The 24,671-nt window shown below is 38.6% G+C and overlaps 1 protein-coding gene across 1 annotated transcript in view; it reads left to right on the plus strand.

The window, feature by feature from the left end:
• The window catches only part of LOC308079979 (thyrotropin-releasing hormone-degrading ectoenzyme-like), a 206,088-nt gene that overhangs the window by 148,893 nt on the left and 32,524 nt on the right, over positions 1 to 24,671 (plus strand). The window contains exons 12-14 of the mRNA XM_080421657.1: positions 19,190 to 19,278; positions 21,172 to 21,305; positions 22,426 to 22,481. Of these exons, the coding sequence (XP_080277783.1) occupies positions 19,190 to 19,278; positions 21,172 to 21,305; positions 22,426 to 22,481 (279 nt within the window). The remainder of the gene's footprint in view (positions 1 to 19,189; positions 19,279 to 21,171; positions 21,306 to 22,425; positions 22,482 to 24,671) is intronic.

Genomic DNA, 24,671 nt, shown 5'->3' on the forward strand with positions numbered 1-24,671 from the left:
TCTGTCTGTCTGTCTGTCTGTCTGTCTGTCTGTCAGTCTGTCTGTCTGTCTGTCTCTCACACACCGCTGGACTGATCAGCGTCAAAGGCGATATTTCACATATTGTGTATTTTGTTTATTTGACATAATGGAGGTGTGATCAGGCTCAAACCTAGCATCATAATTCATAGATTATCTGTCTTTGTCTTTTTATGCTCTCTCTCTGTCTCTGTCTCTGTCTCTGTCTCTGTCTCTGTCTCTCGCTCTGTCTCTCGCTCTGTCTCTGTCTCTCGCTCTCTCTCCCTCTCCCTCTCTCTTTCCCTCCATCTCTCTCTCCTTCTCCCTCTCTCCCTCTCCCTCTCTCTTTCTCTCCATCTCTCTCTCTCTATCTCTCTCTCCCTCCCTCCCTGACTTTGTGTTTTCTCTCTCTCCATCTTTGTGGTAGGGTTATTTCTACTGACTAAATGACTAAGGAACTTGCGTGCGTGTGTGCGCATTGTATGTGTATGTGTGTGTGTGTGTGTGTGTGTGTGTGTGTGTGTGTGTGTGTGTGTGTGTGTGTGTGTGTGTGTGTGTGTGTGTGTGTGTGTAATAGAATTTCTTGCCTGTCAATCATTTTGATATAAATATCAGATGAAAACTGCAGTTGCTAGGCGGAATATTGATTTCCCAGTCGCCCCCGGCGACATACGGCTATTATGGGATTGGCAAATTACACTGAAGCTAATTATGATGCCCTGCTCACCAGGTGGTAAAGACGCATGCACGCACGCACGCACGCACACACGCACGCACGCACACACAAACACAAACACGCAGGCACAAACACGCAGGCACATGCACATGCACACGCACACGCACATGCACATGTATATGCACACGCCTACGCACACTCACACGCACACTCACACACACACACACACGTGTGCGTGCGTGCGTGTGTCTGTGTGTGTGTACTTGTATTGTATTGTAACACTTCAGAAATAGACACTGTGAGGACCACCTCACAAGAAATGTTGTTGTTTCATCGTTATTTTCTGAGGTTTACGCTGAAGAAATGAAAAGATTCTTGCAGGTTGTGGTTAAGATTTGAGGTATTTAGAGGTTAGGTTTAGGGGTTAGTATTACAGACTAGTTTACCCTATTTTAAACGTAGTTGTGTGGCGATGTCACACTGAAAAAATTGCCAATCTACAGGCTTGTAGATCAGCATTTTTTCTGCAATTTTCAGCTATTACAGTCAATGCTGTCCTAAAATATGCGTGCGTGCGTGCGTGCGTGCGTGCGTGCGTGCGTGCGTGCGTGCGTGCGTGCGTGCGTGCGTGCGTGCGCGCGCGGTGCGTGCGTGCGTGCGTGCGTGCGTGCAGTGTATGAATCTTCACACAATATCTTGCATCATCAGTAGACAGTGGTGGAAAAAGTACTCAATTTTTTTACTTAAGTAAAAGTATCAATACTGCAATGTAGAAACACTCTGTTAAAAATCTGGTATTCAAAATGTACTTGCGTAAAAGTACAAAAGTATTGGCATCAAAATATACTTGAAGTAGGCCTACCAAAAGTAGAGGTACTCATTATGCAGAATGTCCCGTTTCACAAGTTATCATACGTCTAAAATGTATACAAATATTTGAAAAAATCAGATCTTCAAGCTCACAACGCGTCGCTTTGCGACGCGTTTTGAGCTTGTAGATCGGCTATTTTCAAATGGCCTAAATGTATATAGGGCTGAGGTGGTTACTGTATGTTTTGTAATAATAATCCCAATCTACAAAGTAACTAGTAACTAGAGTTTTCAAGTAATTGTAGTACAATATTTGCCTCTGAGATGCAGTGGAGTAGAAGTAAAAGTAAAAAAGAAAAAGAAAAAAAGGAAATACTCCAGTAAAGTAACAATACATGAAATATGTACTCAAGTACATTACTTGAGTACATGTACTTACTGTAGTTACTTTCCACCGCTCCACACATGGATCATGTTCTTCTCTCCTCCACACAACACTCAACACTCTCTATTTTTACATCTCATTATACGCAGCATGGATGTGAGACGACAGGCTCCTCCATAACAACCACACAACAAGAAACCCAACAAGAATAGCATTAAAATAACAATAGAAACAGCAGGGAAAAGAAGAAGAAAAATAACATTATTACGATACGAAACAAAAATGCTATACAATAACAAATCGTCACTGTCAAGTAGAAACCTTGTTTGTACAAAACCGTTGCTTTTCAGGAAACCGAAAAAAGAACCAGTGTTCCGATGGATCCAATGAAGTTATCATTTAGTCACTATAGCTCTATTTAAGCCATTAAGACCGGGAATGCATACTGTGTCATTTTAGATGTTTAGCTATAACCATTATTTTATACTTTGGGCTATTCAAAAATAGCAGATCTACAAGCTCAAAGTGCCACGAGCTTGTAGATCTGCTATTTATTTATTTTTTATCGTGAACATTTGTGTTTGTCCAAAATCTTTGAATATATTTTTAACATTTTTAAAGAGGTGGTGCCATGGTTTTGCACTTTTTCTGTTTTGCATGTGTCTATGAGGTTGATAGAACTTCATCAAGCCCCCTGGTGGTGTTTTTATGGTGTTTTATGTCTTCTCTGACTATTTTGAGTTTCTTCCTGGAGGCTGAAACCTTGAGGGTCAAACGTGCCAATAGAAAAACAGCACTTTAATGACACAGTAAAATTATACCCTCCCCCTCATTATCATAACACAGCAGGTGTGGGCATGAGGAGGAGGAGGAACTAGAACAGGTGGGTGGTGCTAAGGTGGTGGAGGAGGTGCTAAGGTGAGAACCAGGTATACTTAATGAACTGAAGGTGTGTCCACATAAAAACATAATTTTAACACTTTCTGTACACTTTTTTGAAAAAAATCTTCCTCCTAGTATAACCATAATACCTGATGATTATGTTTTACGGGGGGGGGGGGGGGGATCACTGAAAATCACGGCACCCCGTCTTTAACTCAAATCTTTGCTTCTTGGGGATTCTACAAATGTCTTCTAAATCCTACAGTATGTTGCTATAATCAGCGGTTCTCAAACTCTTTTCATGTCAAGGACCCCCAAAACGGTATTTTGTTCCAGGGACACCCAGAAGCAAAGATTTGAGTTAGGGACAGGTCGATTTTTAAAGAAGGGTACCCCTGGAGAAAATGTATGAACCTCGATCTAAAATGCCATGACCCTCCCTTTGACTAAAAAAAAATCAATGACCCTCCCCAAATGATAAAAAAATAAGATTAACCCTCCCCGCCTAGGAGTGTCACGACATATTGTCCCACGATACAGCCTATCGTGGTATTAAAATGTGACGATAGGTGTCATGATGTCATACTGTATTGTAAAAAAAATACAAAATAAAATTAATTAAAATTATTTTATTTTTTTTGCCGGTGAAAGTTATAGGAGTTCTTACTGTATGGTGTATGATATGAAATGTAAAGCTTATCATAATCACAGTAAATATTAATCATGTCTTCCATCATATTCAAGGTATTTTGGAGAGAAATGAAACAGACTCCAATCACTTTCAGTTTAAAGCATTGCAGAGGGGTGGTGTTGTGTGTCAGCTGATGCTCGTTGACGCTCGTTAATGTGACATGCATCAAAGCAATTATGCCTCTGCACTCTCAAATAGGCCTACATCTAATCTAAGATTGTTTATATGGTACTATTATACTGTATCTGGTATTATAGATTTTTTTTTTGAGCTGTTGGAAATAACTAGGCTGCACTTGGTTGGTAAAGTCCATTATGACAAAAATATGAGGTTTGTGGAACTTATAGTTATGCAGTGTTATTTTATAATATATTTGTTATATTAGTGTCTATCTGTCCTCTGAAACAATGGGTTTATAGTAAGTGAGAACTTCACTTCTCCCTTAAGCTTGCACAAATGTATGTATTTCTGTGTAGGCCTACAAAGCACTTTGTAATTGTTTTTTAAAGTTATTTTAAACTAAAGATGATGGCCAATGTTGATGATACATGAGAAAAGAACATTAATAATGTATCATATCAATATCATATGCCCACATGTATCGTATCGTGAAATCTTGACAACCCTAACCCTCCCCATCAAATACAACATGACATTTAAAACTGATAATATGTCCGATGTTTTGCTTTCCACATTGATTAGAACATTACTGTAGTCAGTCTTGCTAAATGCACAGTGTAGTGTCTGTAGTAGTGGTAGCAGAATGGATAGTGTTCTCAACTTACATGTGGGAAACCCATTGAATCCTGGTCAGATTGAAGAAAGTTGAGTATTTGGTAACCAGTAGTTTACAACTTTTTGTCAATCTGCCCTTTTAATTATTAACTACAGTGACTACACTGTTGCCTACATAAAACAAATTAGGCTATCAATTATGGCATGATTATTCTGGTTTTATTTGTGGAGCTAGGCTGGCATCTATACACAACTGTCCATATGATTATGAATATCCAGTTATAAATTGGTCATTGTAACCTACCTGGTGTATGTAATAGGCTGCCATATTGTGAAGACATTCACAGGTTTTGCCAATGATACTAATGAAGGCTCTGTTCCATTCTGGTCAAACAGAGTCAGGGTGCTGATAGTGTGCAGTTGGCTCACTGCCACTGGAAACACTCTGCTACACCAGTGGGTCTAAAATGTTGGTCCAGGGACCCTCATGGTTCCTGGCTTATGGGGTTTCCAAGTGGCCCCTTACGGGTGTGCAACTCTGAGAGTGTACAAATGGAACCAAATGGACCCGTAAGGGTCCATTTGGTTCCATTTGTACACTCTGAGAGTTATGGGGGTCATGCAAATGAAAAAGTCTGAGAACCACTGTGCTACACTAAATGGAACAGAGCCTTCATTAGTATCATTGGTAACACCTGTGAATGAAGTGATAATATGGCTGCTGTGCATAGAGCCAATTCTATGAGCAACAAAAACACACTTAAAAGAGGATATCTCTGTGTTGGAAAATGGGATAATGCATCTCTCCAATATGCCTAACGCCTGTTGAAGTTTTGCTTAATTGTTCAACCACCATCGTTAAGACGCTGATATATTTGACTGGGTCGTTCACACCATAGATATATATAAAGGCTAGATGACTAGATGACGTTGCCACAAAGATGTAGTTATGATACTGCATACTTACAATTATATATTAAAAAAAAAACATGATTATAATTATAAGTATTCAGTATCATAACTATCTTTTGTGTTTACAACACACCAAACCGTTTGAAAATCGGATGAAAATTGAGCACGCTATGGTTATTTCAAAGTATATGCACCATAGACATAATGTTATGAATGACTGTTTCAAGATGGCCGCGGTTGAGCTACGCTTGCGCCGCCCCCTTGAGCCATCTAGCCTTTATATATATCTCTGGTTCACACTGGCTGTGCATTGATGGCTTGTTAACGACCGTCATTGATTCTAAATAGACCAAGGTGTACTTCATTTGAATCCTTTGTATCCTCTGAAATAGAGAGGGGTCATTGACCACTTTTCTGCTGTACTAAAAAGGAATATAAAAAACTGACTATTCTATCAATTCAAAATTCCATGACCCTCCCTTGGATTCAAAGTCAAATTTGCCTACCCTCCCTTGGACTAAAATTAGAAAGGCATGACCCTCCCCTATTTTCCTCCAGGGACCCCCTTCTGTAAACTTCGACTGGTCCCTTACAGATAATGGTATTCAAAGATTTGCACACATTTTCAGAATTTCTTTGCAAAAATAGCAGATCTACAAATCTAAAATGACACACAGATGCTTTCCCGGTCTTAACGGGATAATACTTTTCATCCGTTCAATATTCATAAAACCCAGAGACACACCTAACCGGTTTCACTTTCAACAGCTTTTAGAAATACCGAAAAATAGACGATTTACAGCTGTGAGCTGTGAGCAATCTATACTTTCTCTACTTGTGCGTGACTCTGTTGTATTACAAAGTAGGGCATTTCAAGAAAAAAGTTGAAATCTGAAGATAGAGCATAAGGTTTCTGCCCGACAGCGCACAGAATGTGCAATGTACTATGGAGGGTGCCTTTGTTTACATGTTGTTTACAGATGAGGCACTTTAACTCCACATTCTGGGGGGAACATTCGGCAAAAATAGCAGATCTACGCGGAAGAAAGTGGTCAAGTCCGGTTCTCTATAGACTAGAGGGTTTAAGTGGTTAACAGTGGTGTAAAGTAACTAAGTACATTTACTCAAGTACTGTACTTAAGTACAATGTTGAGGTACTTTTACTTTACTGGAGTATTTCCAGTGGTCAGTACTTTTACTTCTATTCCACAAGGCAAATATTGTACTTTTACCCCACTACAATTATTTGAAAACTTTAGTTACTAGTTATTTTGTAGTTTTTTATTTTTTTTAAAATAATTATTATTTTTGTAACAGAGTATTTCTATATTGCAGAATTGCTACTTTTACTGAAGTAAAAAATGCGAGTACTTTTTCCACCAATATAGTGGTTAAAACTTCACTCTCGTTTGAGTTTGCCCCAATTTCAATTAGAATTGGTGTAGAATTTCCCTAAACCCAATCACAAGGGATCCCCACCCCCACATCCGTCTCTCATTGGACAATACATTTTCGTACCGAATAAATCCTAGGTTCACATTACAACATCAGACCAAGAGAGGCAGTCCACTCAGAGAGTGGGCGGGGTCTATGGTCTGGAACCAGGCTACCACTTGGTCACATATAGCAGTAGTTTGAAAGTAGCTTCAAAGTCACATTTTTCCGAATTTGCCAAAATCTTGTGAGATTGGTTATTTTCAAATAGACAAAGATTAAAATAGGGCTTAAATGGTTGATACACATTTGGTAAAAGAACACAAGTATAATCGAAATGTCAATGTTCTGCAAAGTAGCCCATAAAGGGAAGTTTTTAAATCATTGTAGTTCAGTAAAACGTACAAGAGGGAGATTCAGAAGACCTGTGTCTGTGCATAATGGAGGAAAGGGTCACCAGGTGCATCTCCAATTTGACAAGGGAGCCCTTTAAAAAGACGATCTAATTGTGTTCGTTTTCAGTCACTGAGTTGGAAAAGACACAGCTGTTAATAATGAGCCTTGAGGGGGGGTGGGCGGGCGGGGGTGACGAGAGAGAGAGAGAGAGAGAGAGAGAGAGAGAGAGAGAGAGAGAGAGAGAGAGCATATAGGTCATTGGAGGAGAGTTTGCTGATGTGTAAGATTCTAGATTTTGATGGTTGGTTTCTGTGAATGTAGAATGAATGGGGAACTGGTCTGATTCCCAGCAAAAAGTCCAGCTGCAGTGGCTTTTTTTTTTCCCACCTTCGTTGTGAAGTGTTCTTGTGGAACGGAGGCAGGCACGTTGTGTCACAGCGGCAATCACATCTCAGCCTAATCTAATCATCAATGGGATCTAAATGCAGCCACTGCCTTGTGTCTCGTGTACTGCTAGAGAGAGAGAGACAGACAGACAGACAGACAGACAGACAGACAGACAGACAGACAGACAGACAGACAGACAGACAGACAGACAGACGCAGTGGCAAAGCATGTTTATGTTACTGCATTGCAACAGAAAGCGTCAATATTGAACCAGAATTTTGGCACAATACAGACAACACCTGCTGGCTGCCAGTAGGTGTTGTCTGTATTGTGCCAAAATTACACAAGTACACGCACACGCACACGCACACGCACACACACACACACACACACACACACACACACACACACACACACACACACACACACACACACACACACACACACACCATAGATAGACTGTAAAAAAGGAGACGTGACGGTTTCTACAGACCCGTTTTGAAGCTTGTAGCCTGTTCAACAATTTCAAATCCACCATCTTGGATTTGCGGCTGCGAATAATCTATTGCTATTGGGTGGAAGGGGAGTGAGGTTGCGTTTTCTTTCAGTAGAATCAGTGGAAGCATAGCCTACCCTTAATTCTTTGTAATAAATGTTGTATTTAATTGGAGCATAATTCACAAAAACGCATACTGTAGCTTAAAAGACGACTTTCAAACTAGCGACTGAAAACATTAAGTATGAACATGTAATAAAACCAAGTGTAAAGGCTGGTAAAACAACCATAGACTTTAATGGAATGAAAATGATTCTGCAACCAGCAGAAGGGGAAATAGCGACACGTACTAGGCCAATAATGAGAACTGCAGCGTTCTCATTATTTTTCACATTGCCTTCATTTCCAATGGGGAATCCAAGCTGATAGAAACGATATAATAGAAGCAATTGTTCTAGCATTATAAAAAAAATTAAACAAAAAAAACCTTGTTTGAAATGATTACCTGCCTGCCAATTATGTTACTGCATGGTAGGCAGAGGTGTAAAGTAACTAAGTGCATTTACTCAAGTACAGTACTTAAAGGGGAATACCACACATTTTCAACATTGAACCATGTCATAATATACCTTATAATGGTGAATTTCACTTCCAGCTGAAACAGTGCGACTTTAATATAAAGTTAAGACTTGTTAAAGCATTTTCAGCCAATTAATTTCTATTATCTACAAGTACAATGTCTTGTGAAATGTAATATATAACCATATGCCATTATAAACTACTACACGTCGCACTGTTTCAGCTGGAAGTGAGATTCCCCATTCTAATGAATGAGGCAGGGCCAAAGTGCACCTTCCGTATGTCACTGATTCAGTCAATTGTCCAGTTCTAGGCAACATAGAAGGGGGGGAGACTTTTTTTCTTATTTATACACAACAGCTCTAAGGTATATTATGACATGGTTAACACATTGGGTGCCGGGATTTTTTAATAACAACTTACCGTGGGTGCCAGCATTCTCCCCATTGACTGCGCTTTGCTGTTTAAAGCTCTAGACTCCACGACGAGCAAATCCACGTAAAAAAAGCATCCACTCATGTAGCGCGAGGACCCTGGCTACATCCTGGAACGATAACATTTCACTCGCGAGTTACAACGGGGGGGGGGATCGCGCATGGCGCATGACCGGTTTTCCCCACCCGAAACAGATTCGGAGATACAGACGTTTTAAAGAAGGAAATAGACAGGAAGCGGATGGGGAGCCATGTTTTTTTTTCCGGTGATCCATTTGGCCTATCCTTCTCAGGATCACAATGGGTACTCCCAGAGCTGCTCCAGCCCCTCCCGTGTGGAAAAAAACGAAAAAAAACTAAAAGGCAGCAAAACCGTTTCAATACGGTTTTGGCAATCTGCGTAACTTTTTGCACCTTTTGCAAAACCGTTTATATACGGTTTTGGCACCCCATGTGTTAAATGTTGAAAATGAGTGGTATTCCCCTTTAAGTACATTTTTGAGGAACTTTTACTTTACTGGAGTATTTCCAATTGTCAGTACTTTTACTTCTGCTCCACTACATCTCAGAGGCAAATATTGTACGTCTACTCCACTACAATTATTTGAAAACTTTAGTTACTTTGTAGATTTTGATTATTATTACAAAACATACAATAACCACTTCAGCCCTTTATATATTTTGGCCATTTGAAAATAGCCGATCTACAAGATCACAATGTGTCGTGATGCAACGCATCATGAGACGATTGTAGATCAGCTATTTTCAAACTATTTAAAAAAAACATTTTTGGTACTTTAAGTACATTGTGATACCAGTACTTTTGTACTTTTACTCGAGTTTGTTTTAATTCTGGACTTTTACTTGTAACAGAGTATTTCTGCATTGCAGTATTGGGTGAAGTTGTCCGTAGAGTACTTGAGTAAATGCACATAGTTACTTTCTACCACTGTCGGTCAACACATGTATGGGTTTAAACGGTTAATGCGTGTTTATATATGCGTGTGTAGCATTGGTCTCTTCTAGTTTTTTGTGGTGGTCAGCATCTCACCCACACCGGCTCTGCTGCTTTTAATAAATTGCTCCCAAAGTGAACTTTTAAGTATAAGGCTGCAACCAATAAAGATAAGAGTTTGAACTTATCTTTATGAAAATGTGTCACTGTGGACCTAAGGGCAGTTATTACATCATATGGGAGGGTGTGTGTGTGTGTGTGTGTGTGTGTGTGTGTGTGTGTGTGTGTGTGAGAGAGAGAGAGAGAGAGAGAGAGAGAGAGAGAGAGAGAGAGAGAGAGAGAGAGAGAGAGAGAGAGAGAGAGAGAGAGAGAGAGAGAGAGAGAGAGAGAGAGAGAGAGAGAGAGAGAGAGAGAGAGATTTCATTTTGATTCAAGTTTTTGTAATTTCAGCAAATCATACTGTAGGTCAGCTGCCTTAACAGCTTTTTCATAGTTTAGGCATATCGAATGTGTACTGTACTGTACTGTACTGTACTGTACTGTACTGTACTGTACTGTACTGCACTGTACTGTGAGCTTGTAGATCAGCTATTTGTTTGGCAAATGTCCCAACAGTTTTAGGCAACCTTTATGAAAAAGAGCAATTTTGCTGGAACCTAATATGAAGGTAACGCAGCGTATTAAGTCTAAATTAGCCTATCATCATTAGGTCTACACAAGCATGCACTCATATGTGCTTTCATGTATTCACTCACTGTATGTCAACAGCTTTCTGTTTTATATAGCTCATTTAAAGTAAGAAGGGTATAGGCTAGACACTATAAACTAAGGTTTCAGCCTACACCTTTTTGGTCTGGTTTAAGTGGTTAAACCTAATCTAGTCTTAGTGAAACGGTTGCAACTGTACTACAACTGCAAGCGTTTCGATCTATACCAGGGATATGTACTGTATAGGCTCTACAGAGCCACATGTGGCTCTGTAGCCCCTCTCCAGTGGCTCACTGTTGCTTTGGCTAAAACATTATTAAATTAATAATGGTATTCATTTTTTTACATTTGAACTCATTAAGACCTGAAGCCGATTCTACAAATGTCTTCTAAATCCCAACAGTTAAAAAAAAAATAATAATAATATGTTGCTATATCAGTGTTTCTCAAACTTTTTTATAATTGTCAAGGACCCCCATAATTATATGTATTTGGCCACGGAACCCCCATCTCAAAATATATGGTTCCAGGGACCCCCCCCCCCCCAGAAGCAAAGATTTGAGTTAAAAATGTTCGCTTTAAAAGAATATATATATATATATATATATATATATATATATATATATATATATATATATTCACAGATTTGCATACGTTTTCACAATTGTGCTTGTATATCTGCTATTTTTGAATAGCCAAAGTGTAACAGTTTTAGCTCAAATAAAAAAATGACACAGATGCGTTCCCGGTCTTAATGCGTTAATGTTCATCTATCCTTGTTGAGGAAGTCGTTCTTACATTATCCAATTGTAAAAATGTGTAGCCTAATAGACGAATCCACAGAGCGAATGCGTGTAGCTGCGGTGTCGCGGTGCGGAGCGGCACTCGCTTGACACCGCAGTTATGATTGCCGCTCTGTGGATTCGTCTATACACACACACACACAAAAAGAAAGTAGAGTGTGATTTCTGAACTGCTGGAGAAAACAGCAGAGTACATTTTAAGAATTGGATCACATCTCCAAACCACACTGGTGCTGCTAGTGTTGTAGCAATTCAGGACATAAGGTGTGGAAAGTAACAGTTTATTTCGGTCATTAGCCATGTACAAATATTCACACCTCACACTTTTGACACTTCAAAACAGCACAAAACAGCCCCCTAGTCACGTTGTGACACATTTGGGGTTTGGAGATCTGCTATCTTTTTTTGCTGAATGCTCCCCCCTCCAGAATCGGCACGCTTGGGGTTCAAGTTGTGTGAGGTTCAATTGGTTAAGTGGATAGAAGATGAAGATAGAAGATATACATGTTACTGTCACTGTTTTCATCACCTCCAGGCGTTCACATCAGCGTCTAGACGTGTCTATTGAACCAGCAGGGTTGAAAGGGTGCACTCACATCTTACACTGTGAGAGAGTGTTTGTACTGGCTCTCCATTTAACTGAGAGCTATATACAAAAAAAAAAACTGTACGGAAGCCAGATATCGTCGCTAGACCTTATGTCCAAAAACTGAGTAACAAACTCTTGTAAATAGTTGAAATCAGGAGTTAAGAGCTGAGGTTTCTGCCCCATTGATACATTGATATTCCCTTCAGTACAAACCCACTCTGCACATGAATACAGATATATTATGAAGTATTTGTTGTGATGGAGGATGATGCCTTTAGACCCAGCGACAGTGTGAGCTGCATAATTCTCCAGACAAACATTTGCTAGGTTTGCTGCCCGGCCACCAGAAATCTTGTATCTCCGTATTTCAACTTTATAATTTTTTTTGGTAAATGAATGTCCCACTCCGTCGTACAAAGAGTGTCACACATAACACATTAAGACCTGGAACGCATCTATGTCATTTTTAGATTTGAGCTAAAAAGCATTATTTTACACTTTGACTATTCAAAAATAGCAGATATACAAGCTCATAGCGTGGCACCGAGTGAGCTTGTAGATCTGCTATTTTTGAAAAATCGTGAAAATGTGTGCAAATCTTTCAATATATATTTTCTTTTAAAGCATCTTTAACACAAATCTTTGCTTTGGTCCCTGGAACAAAATATTTTGAGATGGGGGTCGACGGCCAAATTCATACTTTGAGCACCACTGATTCAGAATACGATGATGAATGAATGATTTAGAAGACATTTGTAGAATTGGCTTCAGGTCTTAAGGGTTAAGTAGCCAAAGTAGCCGATCTGCAAGCTCACAACACGTTGCGACGGGACACGTTGTGAGCTTGCAGATTTGCCAAGTCCGCTATTTTTGCATTTATTTTTTATGGTGACAGCGAAAGTGGTCAAGTGTGTTTTATGAATATTAAACCAATGAAAAGCAATAACAAGTGACTAAATAATACATACATTGGATCCATTGGAACACAGGTTCTTTTTTTTCCCAGTTTCCTGGAAAGTATAACGGACTTGGACATGTTATGTTACGTTATGTTTATTTTATTTGACATGGAATTGTTTAAGCGTTATAGCAGTGGTTCTCAACCTGTGGGTCGGGACAACCAGGGGGGTCCCCACATGATTTTTGGGGGATACCCTGATTACTGTAAAGTGACAATTTAAGGACTTTTAAGGCCTTTTTAATAAAAAAAAAGAGGGTAAGTGAAGAAAAAATACCATGACTGCATCAAAAGTAATCAACAAACTATACTATAAAAACTGGTCAAACATTGGCCAAATTGTCAAATCATATAGGAAAGAGACACAAATTATGAACATAGCTGATCTACAAGCTCACAACATTTTCACAATATTTATCTGTGGAACTGAGTCAAACAAAATTGAATGCCTCAACTCCTACAATTCCAAGTGCTTGTCAAGGAGAGGGGTTCCCGGTTCAAATATGATTGTTTTGGGGGGGGGAGGTCACCGCCTAAAAAGGTTGAGTGCTAATATCCAACACCTGTCTACAGGAGGCTTTTCTAATAGAAACACTAATTAAAAAGACAGTCAACAAAAAAATAAATAATAATAATACATCATTATAATCCAAATCAGACCCAATATATTAACTTATCAAAGGTAAACATGATCATTCCAATAACCAGTCATAAACTATTCATGTGAGCACAGTTGATTTGATTATAACTATAAGTTGAGTCCTCCGTCCATTCAATCCGGGAACGTATCTACATGTTTTCTAAATCCTGGTTTACAGGTTTCTGTAAAAATATGTATCTATATCAGCGGTTCTCAAAGTCAAGGACCCCCAAAATGATATGTATTTGGCCGCCGACTCCCATATAAATATATTTTGTTCCATGGACCCCCAGAAGCAAAGATTTGAGTTACAAATGTTCGCTTTAAAAAAGAAATGTGCAAATAAAGATTTGCACATATTTTCACGATTTTTCAAAATATTGCAGATCTACAAGCTAATAACGCAGCACTCGGTGCAGCGCTATGAGCTTGTATATCTGCTATTTTTGAATAGCCAAAGAAATCTAAAATAACACAGATGCACCCGGTCTTAAAGGGATAGTTCACCCCTAAAAATGAAATTTTTTTCTATCAATTAGTCACCCCATGGAGACTTGAATTCATGGATATTTTTTTGTTTTTGTCGCATTCCTAAGCCAACAATTTCATGACTGGCAGCGGTTCCGGTAGGAGACACAAAGAGCCTCTCTTGTGTCTCCTACCGGAACCGCTGCCTAACTGGCAGCGGTTCAAATTACTGGCTTAGGAATACGACAAAGGAAAAAAAATATCCATGAATTCAAGTCTCCATGGGGTGACTAATTGATAGAAATTGTTGTTTTTGTTGGGTGAACTATCCCTTTAATGGTTTAAACACCCTATACCTATACATACAAGGTTTCCACCCTGAGTTTCAGCGCTGGATGCGCTTTGCCTTTTGTGTTTGTGTGCGTTTTCAAGTCAGGTCACATCTCTGTCTGTGCAGAGCCCTCCTCACAGCACTAAAGTCCTTTGCTTTGCTGCAATTTGAATTTATATACCAAAACATTTTGTACACTGGTAAAACAAATCACAGCTGTAGCGTGTGTGTGTGTGTGTGTGTGTGTGTGTGTGTGTGTGTGTGTGTGTGTGTGGTTGTGTGTGTGTGTGTGTGTGTGTGTGTGTGTGTGTGTGTTTGTGCGCGTGCGTGCGTGCGTGCATGCATGCGCATGCTTGTATTACTGCTTGTTTCCCCACAAGTATAGAAGGATTTGAGAAATAAACATTGTGAGGACAATCTTCCTGGTTCTCACAAGATAAATGGTTGTTCTATTATTGGAGTTATGGATTTGTGCCCGATTTATACTTAGTCGCGCGCTGGTGGCACGCACCAAAAATAGCAGATCTACAAGCTCACAGCGCTTCGCAGCGTGACACGTTGTGAGCTTGTAGATTGGCTATTTATCTTCAGGAAACAATAAACACAATTATTTGTACGAGCTCTTGTTTTATCGGATCTTGTTTATTCGATACACTTATTTGTTTTAGCTCTTGCTCCTTTGATTTTCCTATTTGTATCATCTGTTTAAGAAAGTAGGTAGCTGATATATTGCACTTTAAACTTTAGCCAAATTTAGCTCTTAGTTGCTTGTTTTAGAAGAGAATGCACTTAAGACTTCTGGTGATTAGTAGTTTTCTTGCCTACCTATGTTGAATGCACTTATTGTAAGTCGCTTTGGATGAAAGCGTCTGCTAAATGACTGTACTGTAATGTAATGTATTCTTGGCTTTAGAGGGTGTAGAAATGCCCCAAAAATGGTAAAAATGGCACTCACAAAATCTGCTTCCTAAAACGTTGATGTCCTCACAAGTATAGTAATAGGCTACTAACCTGTGTGTTCGTGCGTGCGTGTGTACATGCGTGCATGAGTGTGTGATGAAGGATAGTCTATTAAGCCGCTGATAAAAGGTACCGGGAGGCCACTTATTGAGGTGCTTTTAGATGCAAAGTGAGATTTGTGGTGGGAATGGACGTCAGTTCCAACTCCCCGTGCAGGTGTTCTGTTCTCCTCCCCCACCTATGAATGAATGGCATTGAGCAGCGCTGCATGAGCACCAAGCCGACAAAGCAGGGAGCTTTTCTAAAACAAGCGAGGAAAAATAAACTCGACACACCAGGTATAAGTTCCCGTTTGCAAAGATTTATTAACAAGGCGAGTGATGTTTTTCGATCACCAGGGCTCTGCCTCATACTTCTGAGCCGTGGGGCTGGAAATGTCACGCTCGATCTTATGCCGCGTTCACACCGGCGGATACAAAGCTACAGTCTACCTTTCATTTCCAATGGAAGCCAGCGACATGAAGCTACAAAAGCTACATCTGACGTTTGCGTCTGCTACAAAATCTATAAAGCTACAATCCAAGTTGCAGTTGTGTAAAAAAGTACTCAAATGTTTTACTTAAGTAAAAGTATCAATACTTGAATTCAAAATGTACTTGAGTAAAAGTATAAAAGTATTGGCATCAAAATGTACTTAAAGTACAAAAGTAGAAGTACTAAGTATTATGCAGAATGCCCCATTTCAAGTTTTCAAATGTATAACAAGCTTTTTAAAATAACACATCTACAAGCTCACAATGTGTCGCGATGCGACATGTATGTAAGTACAATATTTGCCTCTGAGATGTAGTGGAGTAGAAGTAAAATTATTGAAAATTGGAAATACTCCAGTAAAGTAAAAAAATACCCCAAAATTGTACTTCAGTACAGTACCTGAGTAAATGTATTTAGTTACTTTACACCACTGGTTGATCAACACTTAGCGACAGATACAGTGTCACTTTGTAGTTTTTTTTTGTATCTTTTGTAGCTGCCAGTGTGAACGCAGCGTCGCAATTAATCTTTGCAAACGGGAGCTACATGGTGTGCAGATAATATTCTTTTATTACACGATGAACTTTTCTTTTTCTTTTTTTATCCAGCTAGTAGGTCAGAGATATCTAGTGGGTCAGAGAGCTGCTTGTCTTTTGCACTTTTCTCTTAGCTTTTCAAAACCTTGTGTGAGAAACATGGCACAGGGCCACACGTACTTGTAGTATTTTCAAGGTTCAAGGTGTTTTATTGACGTGTTCATTTGACAGTGGTGGAAAGTAACTAAGTACATTTACTTAAGTACTGTACTTAAGTACAATTTTGAGGTACTTTTACTTTACTGGAGTATTTCCAATTGCCTATACTTTTACTTCTACTCCACTACATCTCAGAGGCAAATATTGTACTTTTACTCCACTACAATGATTTGAAAACTTTAGTTACTAGTTACTTTTCAGATATAAATTATTATATTATAAAACATACATTAATCACTTTAGCCCTGTTTTATACCTAGGCTATACTTTTGGACTTTTACGCAAGTAAATTTGGAATTCTGGACTTTTACTTGTAACAGAGTATTTCTTTATTGCAGTATTGGTACTTTTACTTAAGTAAAGAATTTGAGTACTTGTTCCACCACTGTCATTTGATATCTTATATATCAATAAAGATTTTTTTCCTTTTTGTTTAAATAACTTGACATAAAATCATTGGACTCAGGTATACAGAAATGTGTAACTGCAAGCTGTTAAGAGACAGCTCATATCGTTGCTGTCGGGAATAAACCTTGTATCTCCATATTTTTTTTAATTTAATTTTTTTATATAGTTTTATAGTTTTTCCGTAAATTAATGCCATACTACAGTTAGGGCTGTCACGATTCCAAATTTAAGTTGACGATTAATTGTCACTCAAATAATTGCGATTAACGATTGAATTGATTTAATTGCATTGAACATTGGAACATATTATGTTCCAATGTTCAATGCAATTAAATCAATTAAAGATTATGAAAAAAAAGAAACATTAACAGGGCAAATACAAATACATTATTGACATGTTTAATAATTTTATACATACAAATTGCAGAAATAGCTGATCTATAAGCGTGACGAGTTGTAAGCTTGTAGATCTGCTATTTCAGCTTATTTTATATTTGAAAATGTGTCAACATTTTTCAACATGAAAACGATTATGACAATTATGCAAAAAAAGAAATGCGATTAGACGATTATGTAATAATTTCGACAGGCCTGACTACAGTGTCGCACAAAAGTTAAAAAAATCTTTGCCATTTATTTTATTTGAATCGTGAAAAGTAACACTTTGGAAATGAGGTTTCCACCGGACAGTGATGATATACAGAGAGGCCTATACCAACATGATTTAGATGTAATCTGTTGTTCATTATTTGGTGAAGCTGTACGGGAATGTCAACAGCGTGGGCTTATTGACACACAGTTTCCTTAAACAGCTTTTCAAAGGTTCTCAAGGAACAACAGCTCTCTATTTAATGTGTCTGTGTACACTACAGCATCTCCATTAATCATTTCTATAATCATAACTCGGCGCACAATGTCACTTCAGTGGGAAAAGGACATACATCCTTAAGTGATGACATTCTGCATGCCATGGGTGCTAGAATGGATTTTATGATGAATTATGGGTCAATTTAATATGGATCTCCTCAGCCTGGTGTCACAACTAAGGAAGGGACTCTGTGTGGGCAGTAATATGTTACTGTAATATTATTTTCCACAAGTAACTGCTAGTTAAAACAACCAAAAGAAGCCAGTGCATTTATATCGCCTTTATCCAAGGCGCTTTACAATGATTGTGCATTACATTCACCCATTCACACACACATTCACACACCTATGGCAGAGGAAACCATGCAAGGCACCAACCTGCTCATCGGAAGCAATTAGGGGTTCACCTCTACTCCTGAGCCACTGCCAGCCCATAATAATATTGCTGTTATTAAACCAAGTAACTTTGAGTTACTAAGTAACAATGAACGTGACTTGTTTTTGACCCAGAAGACTATACTAAGCCTAAAATGTATACTCCATTGTAGGAGGTTGTCAGGTCTGAAAAGAAAGAACAGACCTATGAGCTTGTAGCTATTTTCACTTTTTTTGTGTTTTGCGTACAATGGTATGCCCTAAATATGGATAGATACATGTTATTATTAATTATTTTTGTATTTAAATTTGTATAAAATATTATTATTACAGTTATTATCTATTTTTATATTGGATTACATCTATTAGTTTGAATTGTTGCACCCCTAAATAGTCAGATGGTAGGATGTCAGATGGTAGGATGTTTATCCTTTTTGGTGTACTGTATTTGATTGCCACTGTAAAGCACTTCGTAACCATGTTTCGAAAAGCGCTTTATAAATAAAGTTTATTATTATTATTATGTTTGGTTTTTCATCAAACACATTTCATCAAACACATTTTTACACATTAACTTGAATCCAACATGATAGAAAATATCATGTGTACACAAAAAAAACATTTGACACTGACAATAGTGCTGTCAAACAAGTCTATGAAGCTGTCTATGAAATCTATGAAGAACTTTAATCTGCAATGCAATTTTTACAAAATGTTGTTGGGGGTCCCTGCTTCATCTCTCTCTCAGCTAAGTGGTCCTTGGCTTGAACAAAAACGTTGAAGACCCCTGACCTAGCTCTGTGTGGCAGGTCATTGTATTCAACCATTTAAGACTTGATGCCTTCTAAATCAGTACTTCTCAAATGTTCAAGATTTTTCAAAACATTTTCAAAACTAGTAGATATACAAGCTCGCAGTGCTCGTACGACTTGTATATCAGCAATGTTTTAATAGAAACAAAATTAAAATGATGTTTTCCCGGTTTTAATGGGTTATGTATGTTTGTAATTGTGTGTCCTTCTAGCTCTGTGTGGCAGATCCCGCTGTCTCTGACTCTAGGGAATTCAACCAGCACTTCTACGGAGACGCTCTTCTGGATTCATAATAAGACAGGTAACTCACACGCACACACACACACACACACACACACACACACACACACACTCACACACACACACACACACACACACACACACACACACACACACACACACACACACACACACACACACACACACACACACACTCACACTCACACTCACACTCACACAACCCATTGTTCTCGTTTTCAAGTGTGTCCCAAAGACCGGCGGTTCTCAATCTTTGTTTTCATGTCAAGGACAATGAAAGATTTTGAAAAATATTGAGTACTGTAGATGAACTATGAATATATCGGAATATGGAAATAAGGCTTGGCTTTATATAAGAAAAAAAAGGGGCATACAAAATATTACAGAAATATTTTTTTGGCATCACTTGGCATTTACGTCTGCTCTATGCTATTGATCAATATTACACATCATAACAACAACTGAATCCTGTTTCTTTCTTTTTTTTTATCCGTTTTTAGCCTCAAAGCATTGTAGGACATATGGTTTCTTGAGTTAACTCTTCGTTAGGCAGTACAAATAGGGGGTACGGTGGCGCAGTCGGTAGCACTGTCGCCTCACAGCTAGAAGGTCCTGGGTTTGATTCCCGCCGGGGACGCTGTGGGCACTTGGGGTGCCCAACCCCGCTAGGACGTGCTACATCCTACCGGGGAAATTCCCTCCTGTCAGGTGATAAGAAAGTCAGTTGGCTCTCATGCATTGAAGGAGGCTTGAGTCAGGATCTGGGCTCCCTAGGCTGGCGGGGGGAGTGTAGGGCCCAGGATCACTTAGATAATTGGAACCGGGTGAAAAAGGATTACAAAATCGTGGGATAAAAATAATTTAAAAAAAAGAACAAGTAGAAAAGTCTCAATTCAATGTCAATCAACGTTTCACAAATGAAATCACTATCAAAACACTGTATTATATTAAATTAATCTTTTTAACAGTCTTTAACTGTAAATAATTATATATGAATTCAGCAGCTTTCAATCGATCATGCAAATGAAATAACGTACAAAAATGTACTATATAACCCATTAAGTTACAACAAGTACTAATACGTTTGGTACTTCAAGTACATTTTGATGCCAATACGTTTGTACTTTTACTCAAGTCAAAATGTGAATGCCGAACTTTTACTTGTAACAGTGTATTTCTGCATTGTTGGAATTGCTACTTTTACCACGTTTTAACCAAGTTAAACCAAGTTTAACAGTCCACCGAACCATGTCTTGAAAATATGCCCATATGTTCTGCTTCTCTTTCTAACAAACAAACCAACAGGGCCAATTACGATACCCTGCCATGCATCGCAGCAAAACAAAACAAAACAAACACCCCTCCATTAAAACTAAGAGAAAAACAACTATGTAAAAAACCCCAAAGAATGAGAAGAGGAAGAGAGAGAGAGAGAGAGAGAGAGAGAGAGAGAGAGAGAGAGAGAGAGAGAGAGAGAGAGAGAGAGAGAGAGAGATTAAGTTCATTTTAATCCAAATATTTTTCAGAACAGATTAATAATGATTATCATTTAATTCAATTTCCATCATGTTGTTATGGTAACAAATGGAGGAGCTGCAGCAAGCATGTCACAGATAAGCATGATTCATTCAACAATTTTGTACTTGTAAATGTTATCCTTTTTTCTCTCATCTGCTGCACAGCATACCATTGCTGTGGGCCAGAAATCTTGTTTCTTTTTTTGCTTTTTCGTAACATAATGGCCTACTTTGTCGCACAAGAGTGTCGCGCAAAAGTATGAAAAATAGCAGCTTTCGTAACATTTTGTGAAAGTGCTTAACTGTGCCTAAAAGTTTTATATTCATATTCGAGGAATATGAAATACAGAGAGACTTGGGTAGAAACATGGGAGACAGACAGAGACGTGTGTGTCTGATTTATTGATTTTACTTCCCAGAAAACCACAGTGTTGGTCGAATGGATGAGGACACCTGGTTGCTAGGCAACATCAACCAGACGGGCTACTTCAGGGTGAACTATGACCTCCACAACTGGAAACTACTGATTCAGCAACTGCACAACAACCTCGAGGTAAACTCGCTCACTCGCCCGCTAACTCACTCTCACTCACTCAGTTCAATTCAATTCAAAGGAGCTTTTTGGCCTGAGAAAGCATACCTTTACATCATTGCCAAAGCAAATGTCAAAATATTATAAAAATAGTTTAAGAAAATGGGGGAAGTATATACAGTTGGAGGGGGTACAGCATTGTGTTAAACAGAGCTATGTCACATTGCGTCGTTATATACATATATATATATATATATATATATATATATATATATATATATATATATATATATATATATATATATATATATATATATATATATATGTATATACATGTTATATAATATATAACATGTATATTATACATATATGGTATAAAGCTTTTTGAAGCAAATAGCACCACTCACTCACTCACTCACTCACTCACTCACTCACTCATCACTATCTAACTCAAGATCTCACAGTGTGACAGCAGTGTTCCTTAATTATTAAAATAATCATTTAAAATAGTTACTCATTTTGATGTAATTTGTATTTAGTTTAGAGAGAAAACTAAGTTATTAGATTTGTCCAATTCAGAACTACCACATACTAGATGGCCATGAAATCAATCATCATTTAAATTGCAGTTATTATGAATCACTTGGATGCATTTCCAAGTGATCTAGTCCAGTGATTCCCAACATGTGGGCTGTGGTCCACTGGTGGACCCGGCTCCCACATAACTGGCAAAACACTTAAGATTGTATTGATAACATAACATTAGTATAAATTTTTTTAAGATTTTCTCATTGTGATACCGATAAATAAGATTTTTACTTAAAGTAGTCTATTCACCATATTCACATGGTGGCCATTTTGCTATTAAGTTAATGAAATTGGGGTGGCATTTCTTCCCAACCTGCACATGATGTGATGATGCAAAATGGCCGCTGTGTGAATATAGTCAATTACTTTTGTTCTATTGATCCAAGCCGGAACACAATCAATTGATTGCAAATTAAAGTAGCAATATCTCACAATTGTACTTACATTCAGCACTTGAGTTCATGTAATTTCCTCCATTGCTTCTGGGCATGATTAGCAACAAGCTAACACATGAAGTAACTCTACATCCTATCTTGTTTGTTTCTTTCTCCAGCTGATCTCCGTTGGCAACAGGGCGGGGCTCATTGACGACGCTTTCAACTTGGCCAGGTAGGCGTGGCCTGTGTTTATAAGGAGCTCTGGTCAGAATCTGGATTAACACTTAAACCGGGTGTCACCCAGGGCTTAATACTAGTCCCCCTTCCTTTTTTGAGTACCCTCCACACCAGGGCTTTAACGACTTCAGATTTTTGCAAGTCGACTTGTCCGTCTGTAAAGTCGTTTCCAGTGTTCATTTTGTCTGAAACTATGACGAAAAATGTCCGTCGACTACCTTTTTTTTCACTGGCGAAAACTAAATAAAAGTTAGCTATGATGACTGAAAATATGTCTAAATATATTGACAATTTTGTCAACAAATAAAAACTAGATGAAAATGTTAGGGAGGGACTGGTGGAGAAGAGATCCAGGAGAGAGATCCAATACTGTGTGTGTGGGTGTTGCATTCCGATCTACAAGCTCACAACGCGTCTGCGACAGGCTTGTAGATCGGCTATTTTCGGTATAGCTATATTAGCTACATTAAGTATAGAAGAGGCATTACGATGCCATCAAGGCCTGCCAAAATACATGTTAGTCAACTAAATCAAACTGTCAACTGTAGATTTATTTGACTCTAAGTGAAACATTTCAGATGACTAAAATATGAATAAAACCTCAGTGAAGTTTTATTCAAAAGACTATGACTAAAACTATATCAAAATTTGCTGTCAAAATTTACACTGGACCACACACAGACTGCTGTCCAACAATAAGCATTGTATTAAATATCTCTACAACGTTAGCAATGTGCAGTTAACAACTTAAAACGCTGTACGTTGTTGAGCGGAGTCCCTCAGAGTTGTTAGAGTAGTTAGAATTCTTCATAGCTAATTAACCACTTAAAGGTAAGTGACAGGCCTATTTTTGTTGTTAAAACTTTTTTTGGGGTTTTATTATAAAGTTAAAGCACTATTCTCTGATAGTAATCATTATTATACCAGCTCAGTGGCCTTGTGGTTAGAGTGTCTTCCATGAGAGTGGGAGGTCGGTGGTTTGATCCCCGGCTGGGTCGATCCAAATACTCTGTAAAATGGGAGCCAAGTGCCTCCCTGTATGGCAACCTAATAAACACTCTATAGCAATGAGTATAGAGATATTTCACACTTATTTTAACCTGAGAAAATTAACCTACCTTTAAACCCTCTATACTTACAGTAGCAAACTGCACAAGAGTTGCTCTTTTCCCTCTACAACAAACCTTTTTGCCAAAAATATAGCCCACCTTCAAGCTCACAACAGGTCACGTCACACAGTGAGCTTGTAGATCGGCTATTTTTGGCAAAATGTTCCCCCTTGAATAGTGATGGGGTTCAAGGGTTCAAGTGGTTCATAGTTGATCTTTTAGTGCATATTCGATTTCTAGTACATCTGAAGACGGATGCAACATGCTATGATGTCACTGCATGTTTCATGGTTTACATGCATCTCTCAGCACACAATCTGAATGAATATTCAACCTGAAGTTATATTTACATAAGCCCTTATAGGTTTTATAGGCAGACAGAATCCAGCCTGCCTTAATCCAATTTAATCCATAATCCACTGTGCATATGTGTGTGCCAGAGAGAGAGAGAGAGAGAGAGAGAGAGAGAGAGAGAGAGAGAGAGAGAACATTAAATTCTCCTCTCCTCTCCTCTTCTCTTCTCTTCTCTTCTCTTCTCTTCATTCATTTCCTCTCCTTATCTGTAAGTAGAGTATGCATAATGCACCCCTCCATCATGTTATTGGTCATGGTCAGAAAAATCCTCCCAGCATTGAAAGCTGATTGGTTGAACTCAGGATCATGTACTGTACACAGTTAGTTGAGTATAGGAGTAACCGCCTGGTCTGTGTATGTACATCTCTCTGGTTCTAAGCATGTGTGTGTGTGTGTGTGTGTGTGTGTGTGTGCGTGCGTGCGTGCGTGCGTGCGTGCGTGCGTGCGTGCGTGCGTGCGTGCGTGCGTGCGTGCGTGCGTGCGTGCGTGCGTGCAGCCGCTGTAGTAGTCATTAGCTTTCCACTGAGCCTAGCCAATGATAAAATTACAAATGGACAACCAATTAACTGTCCCTTAACGATGTTTTAACAAGTTAATGAGCTCGTTAAGGACAATGCGTGGACATTACTCCATACAAACCCGGAGGGGGGATGAGATAGATAATAGAAGCAGTGACTAAGAGACAAACAGAATGTATAAGAGTATATTGTCGCTGTCCAGCA

Source organism: Gymnoscopelus braueri, assembly GCF_963280865.1.
Source record: "Gymnoscopelus braueri genome assembly, chromosome: 23".
Classification (NCBI taxonomy): Eukaryota; Metazoa; Chordata; class Actinopteri; order Myctophiformes; family Myctophidae; genus Gymnoscopelus; species Gymnoscopelus braueri.